The 18,803-nt window shown below is 51.3% G+C and overlaps 2 protein-coding genes across 2 annotated transcripts in view; one reads left to right on the forward strand and one right to left on the reverse strand.

The window, feature by feature from the left end:
- SLCO2A1 (solute carrier organic anion transporter family member 2A1) overlaps positions 1 to 5,818 on the forward strand; it is a 29,484-nt gene extending 23,666 nt beyond the window's left edge. Inside the window, exons 7-14 of the mRNA XM_009480722.1 lie at positions 589 to 670; positions 1,842 to 2,006; positions 2,567 to 2,756; positions 4,366 to 4,525; positions 4,889 to 5,058; positions 5,227 to 5,291; positions 5,448 to 5,568; positions 5,698 to 5,818. Coding sequence (XP_009478997.1) covers positions 589 to 670; positions 1,842 to 2,006; positions 2,567 to 2,756; positions 4,366 to 4,525; positions 4,889 to 5,058; positions 5,227 to 5,291; positions 5,448 to 5,568; positions 5,698 to 5,818 — 1,074 coding nt within the window. The remainder of the gene's footprint in view (positions 1 to 588; positions 671 to 1,841; positions 2,007 to 2,566; positions 2,757 to 4,365; positions 4,526 to 4,888; positions 5,059 to 5,226; positions 5,292 to 5,447; positions 5,569 to 5,697) is intronic.
- A 3,712-nt stretch (positions 5,819 to 9,530) lies between these two features.
- The window catches only part of SRPRB (SRP receptor subunit beta), a 64,981-nt gene continuing 55,708 nt past the window's right edge, over positions 9,531 to 18,803 (reverse strand). Inside the window, exons 2-8 of the mRNA XM_075716230.1 lie at positions 18,475 to 18,588; positions 18,226 to 18,320; positions 17,751 to 17,828; positions 15,902 to 15,984; positions 15,332 to 15,468; positions 14,360 to 14,414; positions 9,531 to 11,938 (exon numbers count right to left, since the gene is read on the reverse strand). Coding sequence (XP_075572345.1) covers positions 11,722 to 11,938; positions 14,360 to 14,414; positions 15,332 to 15,468; positions 15,902 to 15,984; positions 17,751 to 17,828; positions 18,226 to 18,320; positions 18,475 to 18,588 — 779 coding nt within the window. The 3' untranslated portion in view covers positions 9,531 to 11,721. The remainder of the gene's footprint in view (positions 11,939 to 14,359; positions 14,415 to 15,331; positions 15,469 to 15,901; positions 15,985 to 17,750; positions 17,829 to 18,225; positions 18,321 to 18,474; positions 18,589 to 18,803) is intronic.

The following is an 18,803-nucleotide window of genomic DNA, read 5'->3' on the forward strand; positions in this document are numbered from 1 at the left end:
CCCCTGCTTGGAGCAGAGCATCTTCAAGTGTGGTATACACAGGAGCAGCACTGGGATAAAGCTGGGCAGTGGGGTTTGATAAATGGGCTTTTCCTTTGGGAAAAAAATTGCAGAAAAGAGACAAGTTTCCGATTAAAATTAATTTTAAAAGATGCAAAACTATCAAAACATTTCATTTCAGTGTTTTCAAAGCCAAGTCCCACTGGTTTAGTTTCAAAAATAGTTTTGTTTTGTTTTGAAATTGTTTAATCATCGATTCTTTAAAGGTCAAAATCAAACCCAAAATATTTCGTGAAAGAGGTATCTTGTCAGGGTTCAAGAGAGGAAATCTTTCCAAGCTCTTAGAACCTCTTGCAGCAGGACAAGCTGGACAAGCTTTTGTCTTGCTGCTCTGCTCAAGGGCTGCAGTGATTTTTGAGATAATTCGCCCCTTTACTGTGATGGGCAGGAAAACCATCAGGCTTGGCTGGCGTCAAAGGCATCTAGAACAGACCCTGCTCCTCCCAAGCCTTGCTGCACACTAGGAAGATGCCAGCCACACGTGGGTGTTCCCCTCTCACCGCAAGCTGCTCTTCTCTCCTTCCCCAGGACCCGAACATGGAGTCTGGCATGCTCAGGAAGATGGAGAAGGGGGTGGCTGAAGAAACCTCCCTGCTGGAGTTTATAAAAAGTAAAGGGCTGGGCACTTAAAAAGTGAGGGTGATCGGGGATGCCAGGTCATGCTGGGTGGGTGGAGACCACCATGCCAGCATTTTCAAGCTGAGGGTGCTTGTTGGGGGCATTTGAGTCTCTCCACCATATTGTGTGGAGATGCCAGGGCCAGCTCAGGCACCTCAAGGGCTGTGGCACGCCCTTCCTTAAGGACCATGGGAAGATGCACACAGCCTCCCTCTTGCTATAAGACAGCCGTGTTGAGGTCTGTGGAGCCTGAATCATGTCTGAAGATAGTTTCAGGATCTTTAATGGCATGAATGCACTAGAGAATGCTAGCTGGGTGGTTTAACCCACAGCCCCAGGAGAGGGCATGGGGCTGCCAGCGCCACCAGCCGCTGCTTTGAGGTCACTGCACTGCAGCTTACACCAGTTTGTTTATGAATAGCTGAAATGGACTTGAGTAGGGATGTCACTGATGAGAGAGATCAGTTTAATGACTTTTTTTAGCTCCGTGATGACTTCTTTCCAGCTAAAGCCCCCCCCGGCTCTTCCCTTTCCGTCCACTGAAGTCATATCCTGCGGTTGTCAGCTCCTTCTTCTCTCATTGGGCTTTGATGAACAACACTGGGTCTTCACAGCACTCTGTACTAGAAGGGGAAAGCTAATTAAAGACCAAATAAACAGAGCTGCCCCTGAAGACCCTGGAGTCAGTCTGCCTCTGCTGAAAGGCTGTCCTGGCTGGGCAGGGGGACATGATGTCCAACCACTAAAATACACTGTGTTCATCAGCTGCAGGAGCCAGACCCTGCCCGTGCGCAGCCAGCAGTGCTCTGCCAAAACCCCTGCAGCTTTGTTAGTTTGCACCACCCGTGGGTATGGCCCCTGCTCCAGAAAAACAAATGCACCATGGCTGCTGAGTGCTTCAGAGGCTTGCGAGTTTGGCAAGTGTGGGAGGGAGGGTGGTGGGCAGAACTGGCCCTCCACCTTGCTTCTCAGGGCACTTTGGCCATGGTTATGACAGCTGCCAGGCCAAATTAGGGTGTCTCCCCTTCCATTTTCCCATGGCCTTAGCCATCCCTTGTATTAACTCACTGGGAGCAGTCTAAGGGTGGGTTTTTTTCACAGTATGAATTGCTGACATGAGAATCACATGGCCAAAACACGTTTTTCTTGCTGTTTCCCTGTAGGATTCCCAAAGATTTTCCTCAGGCTGCTCCTCAACCCCCTCTTCATCCTTCTGGTGCTGGCCCAGTGCAGCTTCTCCTCAGTCATTGCAGGCCTCGCCACCTTCCTCAACAAGTTCCTGGAGAAGCAGTATGGTGCCTCCTCGTCATACGCCAACTTTCTCATAGGTGAGCACAGCCAGGCAGCGGCAGCCACAGGGTAAAAAACATATTCATCAGCAGGCAGCCACCTGCTCATATGCCCTGAGCTTTTTAATCCCATGGGAGGAAGTCATTGGAAACTCATTTTCAGATGAGACCTAGGGATCACCTTGAGATGGTTGATGACTTTCCTGACCTGACGTGGCTGCAGAAGGCCAGGCTGTCTTGCAGCCTCTTGGAGACTGACATTTGTTTGCTCTCTCTTGTGGGCTAGCAACCGCTCTCGTTGAAAACGTGCAGCCCCTACCACATGGGTGAAGCAGGTCTGGATCACTTGGATGCTTAAAGAAGTTGGCAAGAGCAAACAACTATGCACCAAGCTTGGTCTTGTATCTCTAAGCCAGATTCCTGAGGCTGAGTTTTCTCATAGGTGCTGACTGCCTTGGGTTTTGGTTGTCTTGGGTAATGGTGGGGTCTGGGGGTTCTCCCAACAACCACAAGTTCCGCAAAGCTGCTACCTCCACCCCCTGCCAGCAGAGAGGTGCTCAGCAGGCAGGACCCCAGCTAATGCCTTCATTCCTCTGCAGGAGCTGTGAACCTGCCAGCAGCAGCGCTTGGGATGCTCTTAGGAGGAATCATCATGAAACGCTTTGCCTTCTCCCTCCGGGCCATCCCTCGGTTTGCTGTGGTGGTGCTCGTTTTCTCTATCCTCATCTGCCTGCCCATTTTCTTCATGGGCTGTTCCACAGGGCGCATCGATGGGATCTACCCCCCCAGGTAATGCAGGTGCTTGGGTTGTTTGCAGCTCATTATTCCTCCAACTCTGGGCCTGATTATCCACGGGGTGGGATACATGTATGTGGAGGGGAAGAGGCAGTAGACATTGCCACACTACTGCTTGCTCCTTGATCCCACTGCCTGGAGGAGATCTAAGTGCTATACTGCACAAAAAGCTTGGGAGGGCATGTATTCCTGATTTTCCATACCAAACAAGCAGGGTGTATTTTTCATTCTGGATTTCTAGGGGGACATCAGTAGTATTAGTGCCTGTGTCCATATCAACCCCACACATGGGCACCTTGCGCACTCCCTTTGTTCCAGTTGGACATCACCTTTCTCCTCACCTGGGCAGAAACCTTTGGCTCTTACCATGTCTTTTTAAGATAAAAATGACATTTAGACTAAACCTCAGGCTTGCTGTCAAGTGTGTTGTGCTCATTTCCCAATGCACTGCCAGCAAGGGGCTTTTGTACAAATGTTTCCCTTTGTCTACCATAAGCCTCCTGTCCCAGCGGTATGGTGTGTGGGGGGTGAGGGATAGGGTAGTCCATGCACTTCTCCCACTTAAAAGACACTTAAATAACCGTGAAGGAAAGCAACAGCACTCTGCAAACTCATGTGTGGGCGACGTGTTTATAATATATTTTGCTCCGAGATCTGCACATCTGCACACCACGAATTCAGGAGTGTATGGAAGTCCACTGAGGCACTGGCATCTCAAGCTGTGTGAGAGCAAGGCTTCAAATGAGAGGAGATCCCTCAGGTTGAGATCAGGTGCTGCAAGTGCTAGATTTTGGAGGGCACCTTGGCCTCACAACATTCACTTCTTGCTGCCAGTGTCAGGTTGACTGCCTGTCTCGGCTCCTCTGTAACACACCAGTCCTGATGGGCTTTGCTGATGTAACTGGGAGGTGCTGGAGGGACTTGCATGGAAAAGGAGGCTGTTGCCTTATATTACTTTGGAGACCTCCTCCCTTGCAATGGCAGCAGTGCATAAGAGCCTTTTGCCTGGATGCCCAGGTAGCTGTGGGCTACATGGATGGGTGAACACGAGCTCTGCCCCATCCCACCATGCCCAAGGGTAGGTCCCTGGTGCCGGCTTCCTGCAGGAGACAGACCCTGCTGCTCCAGCAGATGAACTCCCTTAGGTAGTAAGGCAAGACAGGACAGATAATTCAGTTTGTCCTCTGGACTTTCACGCTGTCATCAAGCTTGTTTGGAAACAAGCCCCTGCTTCCAGTTGCTGTCTGAATGGTGTTTCCAGCTTGGGCTGTTTGCACATCTGTTTGTGCAGTTCTGGATGGAGCCCAGATATATTTCTCCAGGCATTTGGCTGATTAGTTTTCAGCTGGGGTGGGGCGGGAGGGGGGGCGGGCAGTAAGTGTGCGAGTACTTGTTTGTAGACATAACATAATTACTGCTAAGTTCACTGTACACTTGCAGAGGTACCTGCAGGGGATCAGGGTCTGGCTGAAGGCCAGCCTGCTGCTGGCAGTGTCCCAGCACAAATAAGAATGGGGAAACTGGTTAACTAGAAAGAGGGATTTTTCTTCCTCCTGTCCTCTTTCTTAATTTTTTAAAATCTTTTTCTGCTCCTTTTTGGCAGTACATTGAGTTCCCAGCAGCAGGTTAAGACGCCGAGTGGGTGCCAGTGCTCTGAGCACATCTTTCACCCAGTGTGTGGAGAAAACAACGTGGAGTACATCTCCCCCTGCTTCGCTGGCTGCACAAACAGCACCGCTAATTCTTCCACTCCCAAACAAGTGGTGAGTAAAATGAATGGTTAGCAAAGCAGAGTGCACCTTGCTTGCTGGTTACAGTGGAAGCTGCAGCGATGCTGTAGGAACCTGATAAATGCAGTAACATGGTAGAACCTTTTTGATGTTGGGAGCAGGGAGGTCTACCAGGGAGCTGAAGACGGTGCAATGGAGAATTGTAACACCCTGGGAGTCTGGTGGACAAATGGGGATGGCAGCACATCCCATTGCAAGATGCCATGGCTGTGCCTTAAAATTGGAGCTGATGCTCTTGTCAGTCTTCTGCAAAGTGTTGTGATCTGGTGTGTCACTAAAAACCCTGCTCTTGGCTTTGGAAGTTTTATGTTTGTTTTTTCCAAACATTTCCAACAGATCTACAAGAACTGTTCCCTGATCCCTGCTGGGAATGGGCTGTCCTCTGCCAAGACAGGCTCCTGTCCTCTCAGTTGCTCCCACATGCTTCTTCCTGCCATATTCCTCATCTCCTTTGCTGCCCTTGTAGCGTGCCTGTCCCACAACCCCCTCTACATGATGGTTTTACGGTGAGCAACGGGCAGGGGTGCATCACAAGGCATTGGGTAAAGCATGATGTGATAGGTTCCCCATGCTGGGATCAACAGGGACTCTTAAACATGCAACCAGGCCAAGATGCTTGGCCAAATACAGAGCTGCCATGCCAGCTCTGACCACACATGGCTTCTCCCCTGCAGGGTGGTGAACCAGGATGAGAAGTCATTTGCCATCGGAGTCCAGTTCTTACTAATGAGGCTGCTGGGTGAGTGTCCATGTCCTAATGAGGCTGGGGGGAGGCAGCAGGGTGCTCAGAGTCTTGCTTGAGCCCCAGGAAGTGTTGAACCTCCTTGGGGACAGCAGGCAAAGCATGCAGGCAGGGCAGGGTGGGCAGCCTGACTCCATCCTCTCTTCTCCAAAGCCTGGCTGCCGGCTCCAGCCATGTTCGGTGCCCTCATTGACTCCTCCTGCATCCACTGGCAGAAGCAGTGCACCCAGCGCCGGTTCTGTGCCTACTACAACAATGACTTCCTCCGCAACAGGTACCCCTGCCGTGTGTTCCCCATGTCCCCCCTGGCAGGGATGACCACAGGGATGGTCTCCAGCTCAGCCTGGTGCCAGCTGGAGGTGGCACCTCCAGACATGGCATCTCCCTGCTCTTCTCCCGCCAGATACCTGGGGCTGCAGGTGGGCTACAAGGTGGTGGGCACCGTGCTCCTCGCCCTCATTGGCTGGAAGGTGAAGAGGAGCAAGGAGTACAACGTGCAGGAGAAGGCAGCGGGGCTGGTGTAGCCCACCCAAGGACTGACTCTGCACCCCTGTTACCCACTGCCAGTACTTTGTCTTTTTTGGGTTTGTTTTTTCCTTTTAAGGGAGCGCCTTCAACTTAGCAGCTCTGAGCTCCTCTCCTGCAGCCCATGGCACCGCTGTGCTCCTGGCGAGGGATGCTCCATGCCAGCCCCATCGTGGGACCAGCTTCTCCCAGGCTCTCCAGCTGTGCCTTGCCCATCACTTTGGGGAGAGGGCAGCCTATCCCGACCTGAAGCAGGAGGCAGATGGGGGCTGGAGTGCAGCCCCATCCCATACACCCAGAGAAATGCCTGCTGTGGGCAATGGCCCCCCCACCCCCGGCGTGACATTTCCAGATGGGTAATGACCTCCTGGCTGGGACAGGAGCAGGGGCAATGGCTGCCAACCCTGTGGGGCTGACCCGTGTGCCCCCTGCCTGCACCCCTCACAGAGATCAGCATGGACATGGCATATGTGTTGTGAAAAGTTATCACTAGTGGTTTATTGCAGAACATTTGGGATTTTGTTGCTCTTTTTTTTTAAATAAAGGTCACTTTTCCAACTGTGGTGCTTTGCTGGTCTCCCCCTGAGGGCTGTCCCCACCGGCAAGGTGGTGGGGATGCCTGCAGGTCACTTCCTGGCAGATGCTGAGTGCATCCCTTGCTGGCAAAGGTGAAGAAATGGTGGTGAATGGGGCACATGCTCCCCCGTGATGAGGGGCTGCGCAGGATGGGCAGGCTGTGCCACCTCACGGGCCAGGCAGCCCTGGGGCAGTGGTGCCTGCCTGCAGCCCCATGAAACCTGCTGGCAGCCCCAAGCCTGCAGCACAATGCCTGCAGCCCCCCTGCACCCTGCCTACATCACCCTGCACCCTGCCTGCAGCGCCATGCTCAAACCTCACCACCCACAGCCTCCTGCACCTTGCTTAAACCATCCTGCACCCTGCCTACAGCCTGCTGCCTGGAACCCCATGCCAAAAGGCACCTGCACAATTCAGCTGGGGGCAAAGGCAAAGCAGCAGAAGTCTGCAGGCAGAGTGCGGGGTGGGGGAGGGGGGTGCTGCAAGCATGGGGCTGCGGGCAGCGGGCCACAAGCATGACTAGGGAGTTGCAGGCAGGGTGCAGGGCTCTGCAGGCATAGGGTTGTGGGTAGGGTGTCTCAGGTATGGCCCAGGGTGCTGCAGGCATGGTGCTACAGGCATGGGGCTGTGGGCAGCAGGCTGTAGGCAGGGTACAGTGGGCATGAGGATGCAGGCAGAAGAAAGCATGCAGGGGGCTCTGCAGGTAGGGGGGGTCTGTAGGCAAGGGGCTGTGAGCAGGGTGCTGCAGACAGTGGAGGCAGGGTGCTACAGGCAGGAGCCTGGTGGCCTGGTGTGGCTGTCATACACAGAGCTGCAGGCAGGGTGCAGGGGGCTGCAGGCACCGGGCTTTGGACATGGGGGTTGCAAGGAAAAGGCTGTAGTCAGGGTGCTTGGGGATGCAGGCAGAGGGCAGGGGGTTGCAGAGAGGTTGTGGGGCTCTGCAGGCAAGGGCTGTAAGCTTCAGGCATGGAGTGGCACATATGGCGATACAGGCAGGGTTCATGGGACAGTGGGAAGGGTCTGTGGGCAGGCACCTGCAGGGAGGATTCACGGGGCTGCAGACAGAGGCACTACAGACATGGGGCTGATGGTAGGGGGCTGCTGGTAGTGTAGAGTGGGCATCAGGCATGGGGCTGCAGGCAGAGTGCAGGGGGCTTGGGTATGGAGCTCTAGGCAGCGTACCAGGTGCATGGGGCTGTGAGCAGGGTGCTGCAGGCAGGGGTCTGCTGGCCTGGTGTTGCTGTCATAGTGCAGGGGGTTCCAGGTGTGGGGCTGCAGGCAGAGGGTTGCAGGCTGGGTGCAGGGGGCTGCAGGCAGTGCATTGCAGACAGGGTGCAGTGGACTGTAGGCACAGTGCAGGTGGGTGCAGGCATAGAGCTGTGGGCAGGGGGCCTGCAGGCATAGCCCAGGGAGCTGCAGGCAAGGTGCTACAGGCATGGGGCTGCAGGTAGGGTACAGTGGGTTCTGGGCATGGATATGCAGGCAGAGGACTGCAGGCAGGTTGCCAAGGACTGCAGATAGGGGCTGTAGGCAGGGTTGTGCAGGATGTATCCCTGCCTGTGGCATACTACCTGAAGGGAGCACAGCAGCTCCAGAGCCTCCCTGCCCCACTCTGGCAGAGCTTCCCCTGCTCTGCAGCACTACCCCAGACCTCTCCTTTCCTGGCAAGATGAAGGCAGCCTGCCAGAATGGGAAAAGAAGTGTCACCTGGTGTGATCTGGGGATGCACTCATTGACGATGACTGCCTGCTGTCACTTGTAGAGGGTCAGATGGGAGCACCATTTGACCTGTATCACAGGAATTGTTTCATGAGCTTATCAAGAGCCTGGCTCATGGAGGGAGTAAAGGGAAAGGACAGGAGGAAAGAGGACAGGAGGGAAGCTGCCTTGGACTTGTTCTGGATCAGCAAGTCTTTACAAAAATGAGATCTGCCCATGCTATTCCTATTCCCCCTCCACCTCGCAGGTTTTCCCTTAACACCTGCATGACCTTCCTTAACTCCTTTCTCCACCTTCATCCCATCAAGGGTAACATCACTGGACAAGCCCCAGGAGGTGCTGGCCAGTGAAAGTGTACGAGGTGACCCAAATGGGGCCAACACAGAAGCCCAAATGGGCCAACATGGCCCCAAAGGTGTCAGGGTGGCTGGGGCTGGCCAATGGCTCTATGCACAGTTGCAACACTTGGAAACCACCACCACTGGGATGCCAATGTTCAGGCATCATGCTATTTTTGCTTTTCTTTGCCTTTCAGCAATCTCTCCTCCACTTTCATGTGGTTCCTGCTATCCTGGATCTCACTGTGCTTGTTGATCTCCTCTGAAAGTACCCTTCCTTTTCAGGGGAACAATCTGTAGGCAAAGCACAACCTATAGCGAGAAACATTGACCAAAAGAGCTTTAAAGTACAGTCAAAGCCTCAATCCCTGCAGAGATGTAAATGCAGCAGGGTACCTGACCCTGGGTCAGGCAGCTGGAGCAGAAGGGACTGAGTTTATCACATCCTGCTGTCTTGCCAAAGCCATCTAAACACACTGGCTGCCAAGCTGCAGCCTGAGGACCAACTTGCCCAGCCAGCACAAAGCCACAGGCTGGGAGCAAGGTTTATACATAAGAGCAAAAAACAAAGCACAAAGCTGACTGGGAAAAAAACAAAACAAAACATTCAGAGTTTCCAGTTCTGCCCTTTTCCCTCGGCCACTGGGGAAAAACAGTCCCAAATATTTAACAGGCAAGTCATGGAGCGCAGCCCAGAAAACACATGCAGCTCTTCAACAGCCCAATGCATGCTCCATCCTCCAGCACAAGTGGCACTGGGTGCAGCCCCAGCTCAGCCACGCCACTGTATAGCCACAGCCAAGCTGGCAGCCACACTTAGACAGGGAAAAATGCCTTTTCTCCATCCAGCTGTAAAGCTGCAGGGTGCCGTAGCCACCTTGACCACAGCGCAGGGCAAGTGCTCTGTTACTTAAACAGCTGTGCACAGTGCACTGCAACTGGCTTGAGTCTTCCTGTGCAGCTGAGCGAAGTGCCTTTTTTGTTAAGTTTTTTGGTTGGTGTTTTGGGGTTTTTTGCTATGTGATTATCAAGCCTCTAACGCTGAGGCTAAGGAGTAAATACGCAACCAAAAAAAAAAAAAAAAAGAAAACCAAAAGCCCTGTGTGTGGAAGAGGCATTGGTTTTTAACAACACAGACTTGGCCACCAAGCAGGAAGGTTGATCTCCAGCATCATGCTGAGCAGAAGCAAAGCCCCAGTCCATGTGAATTTGACACCACTGAGACGAGGCCAATACATACAGACTAAACCAAGACTTGAGTACAAACATTTAAGCACAAAATTTTTATTTAAGGAATAACTTAAAACCAACTATGGCCTCATGCTACCTTACCCCAGCAAAGGCTGGTGCCTGGGCTTTGCTTTTCAAGGAGACAGGTCTTTGCAAGCAGAATAACCACCCAAAGAAATAGCAATACTCTCACTTCAGCATCATGGATTCAAAGCAGGCGGCCTGGGAAGGAGCTCCAGCTAAGGGAGTTCAAAGCATGACAAACATGTTCCAACAATACTCTGGCTGCACAAAATATAAGAATATAATGTACTTCCTAAATATAACCCTCCTGCACAGATAGTAGAAGAGCCACTGGGTTCACAAGACTAGAAATGCAAGGCCCAGCTCCATCACAAGCCAGGTCTTTGCAGAAGACTGTTCCTGCTCTTCCCAATGCTACTAACACTTGGCAATGCTGCAGGGAGGCAGAGGATGCCCCAGACAAAAAGAAAAAGAACACAACAGATCAGTTGAGTGATCAAGGAAACATCAAACCAGAGAAGAGGGGAGCCTGCAAAGGACAGAAAAGGTCTACCAGGAGCCAGCCACTTCCTCCTACCCCAAACCAAAAGGGGAAACAACAAAAACAAAGGAAAAATTTCAGTGCCGTAGGACCTCGCAATTTGCAGTGTAGCATCCTGGAGAGCAACCATCCTCACTTAAGTGCTGCACAGAAACAGCACCCCATCAGAACACGAAGCTATACAAAGTTACCGGGCAGGGCAACTGTGTTTTAAGGCTGTTCAGGAAGGAGAATCTGAATGCCCAGCACAGCACCAGAGTCTTGTCTCCCACTTGACCAACACCAATGCTGCTGGAAGATCTCCCTTTGGATAACCGATGCTCCTGGCCAGAGCATGGACAGGAGAAGAGCAATGTCCTTTTAAAGTTCAGAAGCATGCTGAATCAGAGCCCTCCAACACTCCAAGCCTCCAGCAGCCTGCTAAGCCACTGCGACACCTACAGCAACAGGCATTCCCTGAATCTTCCTTTCAAGATTAACAGTTGAGATCACACAGGAGACAGGCAGGGGACTGCACAGCAAATGCCTGTCATGCCAGATCTCACGCATAATGTAGGTATGAATCTAAAAACGTGCCTGCCTCATAGTTTCAAGCTAAGACCCTACTATAACTCTGCCACTTGGAGAATGTGCATACTTGTCTGTGGGAGAAGAGCCTGAAGTATAGGAAGGAGAAGCAGAGTGAAACAAGCTTTCAGGACATAGCCCTGCATTAAAGGAAAAGCTCCCAAGAACTGTCCAACAGTGGAAATAACCCAAAGACACAGCAAAGGACGCAGGCAGTGCACAGTGACAAAGGTAGATCAGCCAGCCTGGTTTTGGCATTTAACAGACCATTCCAGTCCCATGGAAATGGGACTGCACCAGTCTGGAAGAATGGGAAGGTAGGGGACTCAGTGGTAAACAGCTTTTTATACTCTCCTCAATGATTGCCCAACAGACACAGTCTGTGCGCTTTGCTGGGGCAGCACAGATGATGTGCACAGCGCTCCCAAGCAGTGAGATGCTGGGGAAAGAAGTCAGAATTAGGAGTTGATCAGTAGCTCCAAGAGGTAACAGGGTGGCAAGGCTAAACCAAGGTAGAAGACAACACGCAGACTCCATTTTCTAAAACTCACCTGGCAGTTCACTCCTTCCTAATCTGCTTGGCAACTACCAAATGAAAAGCCTAAAGATTAAGAAAACACAGAAATCCAAAGGGTCAGCATCCCAGAGGAAGACAAAGGAAGAGGGGGTGAGGAAAAAAATGTTGCAGTGTGAAGAGACAGTCAGAGGAAATCACACCAGCAATTGTCATGTTGCTCCCAAGCTCATGAGCAGCAGAGGAAGACACTGCAATGCTGGTTTCCAGCTGAAGTTTCTTCTACAGCAAGATGAGTTTGAGTGCTTCAGACCATCTTTTTCTTTTCAGTCTCCAAGTGTCCTGCCCCCCCAGCCTCCCCAAGTCTCTCCCTCTCACCCTGCCCTTTTCCATTCAGGCGATCTTGGCCAGCCATTTCTCAAGGCCCTCGAAGTCAGCATCTCCCTCCTCTCCCTTGCTGCCCCGAGCACTGCACTCCACAAATTCCACCTTCATGGGTAGCTGGGAGAAGTCAAAGTCCCTGCCCTTCTTCCCCAGCTGGGCAGGGCCCCCAGTGGCTGAGCCATCCAGACTGGTGGGGGCTGCAGAGCGGGTCACTCGTAAGGTGTTGCTGCGGACAGAGAAGGGAAAGAGTCAAGAACTGTGAACCAGGGGAATGTTACCTACACCATAGCTGCTGAGATGTTTTGGACCCAGTTTTGTCAACAGGATACCAGCTACACCAAGGATAGAAGGTGTCATGGCTCTGCACAGACAGGGGCAGGCACTTTGGCCACTGCTCTTAGATACCCGCTGGAAGGCACAACTGCAGAGAGGCTCAAGAGAGCAAGACAGACAGGAGGCCACTCAAGGAAAGGGTGCTTAAGCAGGTTTCGTTCTGTAATAAAAAACAGCAAGAGTCAGGCAATGATGTCCTCATCTGAATTTCGCCAATAACCCCATAGCAGACACCAGTCACCAGGCATTACATATGGTTTAGCCCACAGCACTCAGGATCTGCACTAGTTTAACAGGTTAACTGGGAAGAGAGAGGCACCCGTGATGTGAGGGATCATGCAGGGGCTCAGCCCTCTTCCACCTGAGTGTACCAAGTACCTTTGGGATCGAGTCTCCCTTCTGCTCCTGTGAGCAATGCCTGCCCAAGGACCAGGCTGCAATGTCACTACTGCTCCTGCCCTTCAGCTTGCTGCAGCATCTCAACTCCCTGCCACGTGTGGAAAGGAAGGATAGACCTCCTTGTCCATACTCACCAGGTGTCCAAGGTAGAGGCAGCACAGGGAGATGGAACAGCCCAACAAACACAGAGGCATTGTGATTTGTCTGCCTCCAAGGTCCCAAAAAACAAGGCTAGGGAAGTCAAGGGGCTGCACCAGACACAGATGCAAACAGCAATCCCTCCCCAGGTCTTTGACTGCCTGGTAGAGCCTCAAGGCTGGACTGCTGTGTCTCTTCCAGTGACAGAGCAGCCTGTCAGCGCCTGCTCTCAGTGACCCCAGCTACTCCTTCTTCACAGAATGGAGCTAAATTAATGGGGCAAAGGGAAAGAAAAACACTGCCCAGAGATGTGAGTTCACAGGTAAGAGAGCAGACACTTCCTTGGGTTCTCCACACAAGGACATCCAAGCACAGCAGCACAGGGAGAGGATGGCAGCAATCTGCCAGCCTGCAGGAATAACACTGCCTAATAGGGCACATATAACCTACCTAGAAATCCATCTTCTACACACAGATAACTGCCAAATGCCCAACATCAGACCCAAGGAATGCTTATTTTCCTTGAGAGCTTGAATATGTGGCAACTGATTCCTCCCTTAAAAACAGAAGGTCAGGTATTCAGGCTGGAAGAGGCACCAGCAATAATAACCCTGCTGCCATCTACTGGCCAAAGAGATTATAGAATCACAGAATCATTTAGGTTGGAAAACACCCTTAAGATCATTGAGTCCAACCATAAACCTAACACTGCCAAGTCTACCACTTGGCAACAATATGGTCATATCCCACAAACATATATTTGTTTGGAGACCAGAGAGCTACACTCCTCCTCCTACCCCCAAGACTGCCTTGCCACTAACTGCAATCCAGCAAACAGGACCCACAGGCAACAGGAAGGCAAAATATCCAGTTGAGTGTGTGCGGGGAAGCAAAATCTCTACTAGATGCTGGTGGAGAAGTCCACCACAGCACAAGAGCTGCACAGGTCTCTCCCAGAGCAGATTTGACCCAACTACAATTATGGGATTCACAGGCAGAATCTTCATGCACAGAGATTAAATATAGCTTAAAAAAAATCATCTTCTACTTGCCCCCTCCCCAGATGGACTTCCCAGTTGTTGACGCTGCAGCTCATTCAGCTGGCAGCTTACAATGTAGCACACTCTACAACAACTTTCTCCTCCTTCCACTTCCTTTTACAACTTAAAATTAGCAACAGATCATACATCATTTGTCTTCCCAGGTTAATGTCCTTCCTAGGGCAGACACAGAGCCAACACGAGGTCCCAAACAGGGTCCAGCAATGCCTGTTAGCAGACCAGGAAAACTAGATTTCTCCCCAGCTCTCAAGCTTTGCATGCGAAGTCCTTTTGCATCAGAGTAGCCCTGCAAAAAAAACTGTGCCAATACAACTGGGCTACTGAGATCTTCACACCACTCACAGAAAGTCTGACATTCGGAAGCCAGCCCTGCCTGTACCTGAGAGAAGACCCAGGTACCTCCCTGGGCCACGGAGGGTATCGCTTAGCCTAGGGATGGCAGCTATTAGGAAAGGATTGGGATGTTGTTTCTCCAACCCACAACTTCTAGGAGGCAATATACTGTCTGTGCCTACTGCTTTTTTGCATGCTTTCGCAAGAAGCTGTCTTCTTGTAAATCTTCTCTCATCCTGGTTACACCTACACAGAAAAAACAGACTGCTCTTTTTCTACAGTGAACTTAGATGTGGCTAAAGGGAGCTCACTGAGCACTGATGTAAGAGACAGAAAGGAGAAGAGAGAAGCTCAGAGGGCTTAAGATCCAATTTCATACTTACAGCTCTTTCTCCAGCTGCTGTTGAATAAGTTTTGCTGATTTTGCCATTGTGACATCTAGAAAGAGAAAAGGAAATCAACTCTTTGGTTTTATGTCAGAATTCAGAACTTGGTTCCTCCTCCTAAAGGTACAGTAAGGCCTGCTCATACTGAGCAGTCATAAGAGTTACTAGGACAAAGACGGGTGTGACTGCACTAGGATAAGGGCTTTGGGTTTGCAGGTGTGAATGGGAACAACCCAAAAGTCTGATATAATGTAGGGAATTAATTTCTTCTTGCTGGGCAGTAAGTTTCTTCAAACAGAGGACAGGGTTTGTGTCCCACCCACAAGGCCCAGCACTCTCACCTGTCCTGGCATTATAGAGCTCAACACAGCGCTTTTTAACCTATGGCACATGGAGCCATGAAGGCCTCAGGCAGCTCCTGAAGTAGTGCACGAAAACCAAATCTGATACTGCCCAAAAGCTTCAGGTTGTTACACAGGGATCCAAGCCTTCACTGTAAAAGTTGTAGGGATCTGAAGATCTAGTCCTTTCCCATAACTGGATGTTCCAACTAGTCCAATCAAGAGAAAACATATAAACCTGGCAGCTAAATGGCTGTCTGATTTTAACATTGAAGCTACCAAGTGTGGACAGATAGTTCATTATGCTCAAGTTGATCCTATTTTCTGCTGCCTGCAGATTCAGGAAGACAGTTCTGTACAATCAGAAAGTCACCTGCCTTACTTAAGCCCACCTAAAAAGCAGTAGCTCTCAAGTGGTGCTTTCCTGCAAAGCTATTAGACATACCTGACCTAAGAATTCTTCCAATGGCTACTAAAAATGTTCCTGCTGAGTAGTCCAAGTTTAAAGCTAAGTTCCAGCCTTCATTTTGCTGGAATCTCAACTCCTAAGAAATTCAACATACATGACATGAGCCCCTACCACTCAAGGACTGAATCCGATGTCCAGCCCGCACGGCAGCAGACATACCTTGCTTATTGCAAGCAATCAGCAGCGCGGGTGCGTTTTTGAGCACAGTGCTATCAACCAGGACCTGGTACAGGAACTCCGCCACATCCTTCACCTCCCGCTGGAAGGCCACACTGTCCACCACAAACACAATGGCTCTGGAGGAAAGAGGGAAGAACATGTGCTGGGCTTGAAGCTCTGCAACCATCTTCCCCTGCAAGTATTCCAGCCTGGGCTAACACATTTGTTTCCACAACTGATCTCATCCAACCCAAGGGCAGGTTAGCACATGCTGGCTGAAATACCCGCCACGTTCAGCCCCAGCAGGAAATCTTTCCCCCTCTGTCCCACGGATATACCACATCCCCTAAACCCTCCCCATTGCAGTTGTTTTGCCTCCTGATGCACTACAAACACAGGTAACCTGGAAAGCAGAACAATGACTAACCCCCACTACCCCAGAGCAGAGCTCTGACCCTCAGGGCACCACCACACAAAGTGTGGCTCACAGCTCCTCAGCACCATCATTTGGTTCATCCCTGTCCAAAACATCACCTGCCCCCTCCTCCCCTGCCAATCACCCCAAGTTACCTGGCTGCAGCCTTGAACCTCTCCAAGAACTGAAGCCGCAAACTCTCATGGCCTGGAAGGTCGATTAAGGTCACATTAGCACTCTGGAAACAGAAGCAAGAAGGTATCAGCAACACCTAATCTAGGGGTACCTGTGATCACAGACCAGGGAAAACCAGTCTGATAGTGGATTCCAGTTAGCCTGGTGTTGAGGCAGTAGTGGGCAAGTGAATCCCCATACCAGGCAGAAGCATGCATCTCTCCCCGACATACAGCCTCTCCACCAGCCCAAACAATTCTGACAAGCAAAAGAAACGCTGAGGAATGACAGTCGTGGCCAGGACTCAGTAAGGAGGGCGCTCAACACCAGAAAACCACCCACCAGAGCTGAGAGGACACAGAGCATGACCACAGAGAAAAGATAATGTTCAGCCCGTTTCTCATCCACAATACCCCCCCTACAACTACCACAGGCACAGTGTGAGTGACAAAGCTTCATCAGTCACCTCTCTTGGTACACCAGCAGATTTACGCTGTCCCTGACAGCAAACAGATCTCTGCACAGCAACATCACAAACTCCTGTCCTGCAAGTCCCTGATACAGAATACTAATCCCACAGTCTCTGAATAAAGATATCTATTCATGCACAGAATCTACCCAACTGCAAGCCTACCTAAATACACGTAACTTTGCTGGGAATAACACAAAAATGACCTTGCAATAGACTTTTTTAATTGAAAGCTACAAACACTTCCCTTTCCACAGGTTGCCAGCCAGAGAAAGCAGTGACATTAAAGAGAACAAATGCCTCTCACACTCCTTATCGAGATGTGGCCAAGTAGGGCCACATCACCATTCTCAAGATAACACTCCTTGTTCTCAAGAGGGGAGAGCACACTACACAAAGACTCTTTCTGCTCACTACTCTTGGATTTTAATGGAAACCTTGTCTACAGTTTAAAAAAAGAAAAGCAGCAGTCCACATTGCAGCATTCAGCACCTCTCTCGCTCCAAATACCTCCTGTCTGCTCAATCCTAGAGACACAAATATAAAAAAAAAAAAAACCACGCTTGCCTTTACTAAGTTTTTAACCTCTTCTTATCACCACTGTTACTGAAGATTGCCATAGAGAAGCCACAAAAACATCCTCTACTTTTACAATTCACCAGCATGTAACATGCTGCCAGCCTGCTGCTTTCACTGCCACATGTGCACCCAGCAAGAGAAAAAAAAAACTGTTCTGAAGTGAAAGAGATCACCATAAACAGAAAATAACTAGGTCTGTGGCAGCCCAGGACCTGAAAGTAACCAAAACCCTTTTTGAGACCATACAAAGTTCATCTGGAGACTCTTTTTAAGCCTACTAAAGCTTTTAAATTCAAATTTTCTTGGGAGACACAGAAATTACTGCTCAGCAAATAAATCAAACACAACAGAACAATGTTCCCTCACAAATCTTACTCCTGCTCTGAGGCACACCACCGTCCTCACAGTGCTGTGTGTTTTACTCCACTTGTAAAGCAGCTCCTCTTCCTCTTCTATAGAAAAAAACCACCACATGCTACCTGCCTTTCAAAACATGATACACGGACATGGTTTTCAGTCAAAAAGGTTTCACAATTTGACAAACAAAGAAAAAAGAACCTGCACACGGGAGGAGTCCCTAATACCTTCCAGTATTTTCCTACTGTCTCAGCATGCATTGCCTAGAAAAATCCTATCCTACACTCGGACCAAACTGGGGACTGATTTCAAACTGGGAAGACTGAGCAGCACAAAATGCATCAAGCCAGGTTTAGCACAGGGATCACAAAAACAAAGGCTGAAGCAACCACACACAAGTTACAGCTGAAAACCTGCCTGCTCACCTTGTCGTTGCTGACTCTGTAAACTGCAGAGCTGTCAGTTATCGAGGTCTGGGTATCACGGTATTTGCCTGTCAACAGCTATGGAAAAAAGTCATTTTTATTAAAAGGAGGCTGGAGGAACACTGGCATCACGTTTCATCCACTCAGAAACTGAAATCATATGTAAGGGGTAACAGACTTCAGACATATGATTTCAGTTTACATGTATGAAACAGTTTCAGTGGTTTTCTTCCCCAAATAATTTAAAAGACACTCATTAAGAAAAAAAAAAAAAGATCTATTTATATACTGAATCTCTACATTGCTCTAACAAAAAGGACAAGAGTGTGCCTGCAAATCCTTCGGGGCACCTTCACCTCCGTACGAGAGGATGCCAGACGGCTGGCAGGACGGCTGGAGCCGGGCAGTTCCCCCGCCTGGGGTTCCTTTGGCGGCCGCTATGAGCCCCCCCGCCCCGCCCCGGTTCCCCGCTCACCCGCGCGAAAAGCAGCGTCTTCCCCGCGTCGCAGAGGCCCAGCAGCAGCACCGCCTTCCGGCTGCTCCTCCTGCCCTGCACGAACCTCCAGATCACTGCGGGAGAGAGGAAGGAGCACCTAAGCCAGCCGCTGGCGGCACCGCCGCCCCCCTCGGCGAGCGCGGCCCGTGAGCCGGCGCTCCCCGGCAGGCCCGCAGGGAGCGACCGGGGAGCCGGGGCGAGGGGGACCCCCCGCAGGCTGCAACTCACGGAGGGTGATGGCGACGGCGAGCAGCGCCAAGAGAACGGAGAGCACGGCGGGGTCGGGCGCCCGCAGCTCTCGCCGCAGCGCCTCCAGGTGCGGCTCCAGCCTCCCGGCCATGGCTGCCCGCGCGCACACGTCGCCGTACCCACCCCGCTTCCGCTTCCGGCCCCGCGGCCTGGCGGGAAGGGCGGGCGGTGCGTACAAGGGCTGCCGGAAGGCGGGGGCGCGGGGTCTCACGGGAGCTGTAGTTCCTCGGGGGTGGGGGAGACCCCGCGGCCGAGGCTGCGGGGGGGGGGGGGGAGGGGGAGGAGAAGGAGAAGGAGGAAGAAGAAGA

This window comes from Pelecanus crispus, chromosome 9, assembly GCF_030463565.1.
Source record: "Pelecanus crispus isolate bPelCri1 chromosome 9, bPelCri1.pri, whole genome shotgun sequence".
In the NCBI taxonomy this organism is placed as follows: Eukaryota; Metazoa; Chordata; class Aves; order Pelecaniformes; family Pelecanidae; genus Pelecanus; species Pelecanus crispus.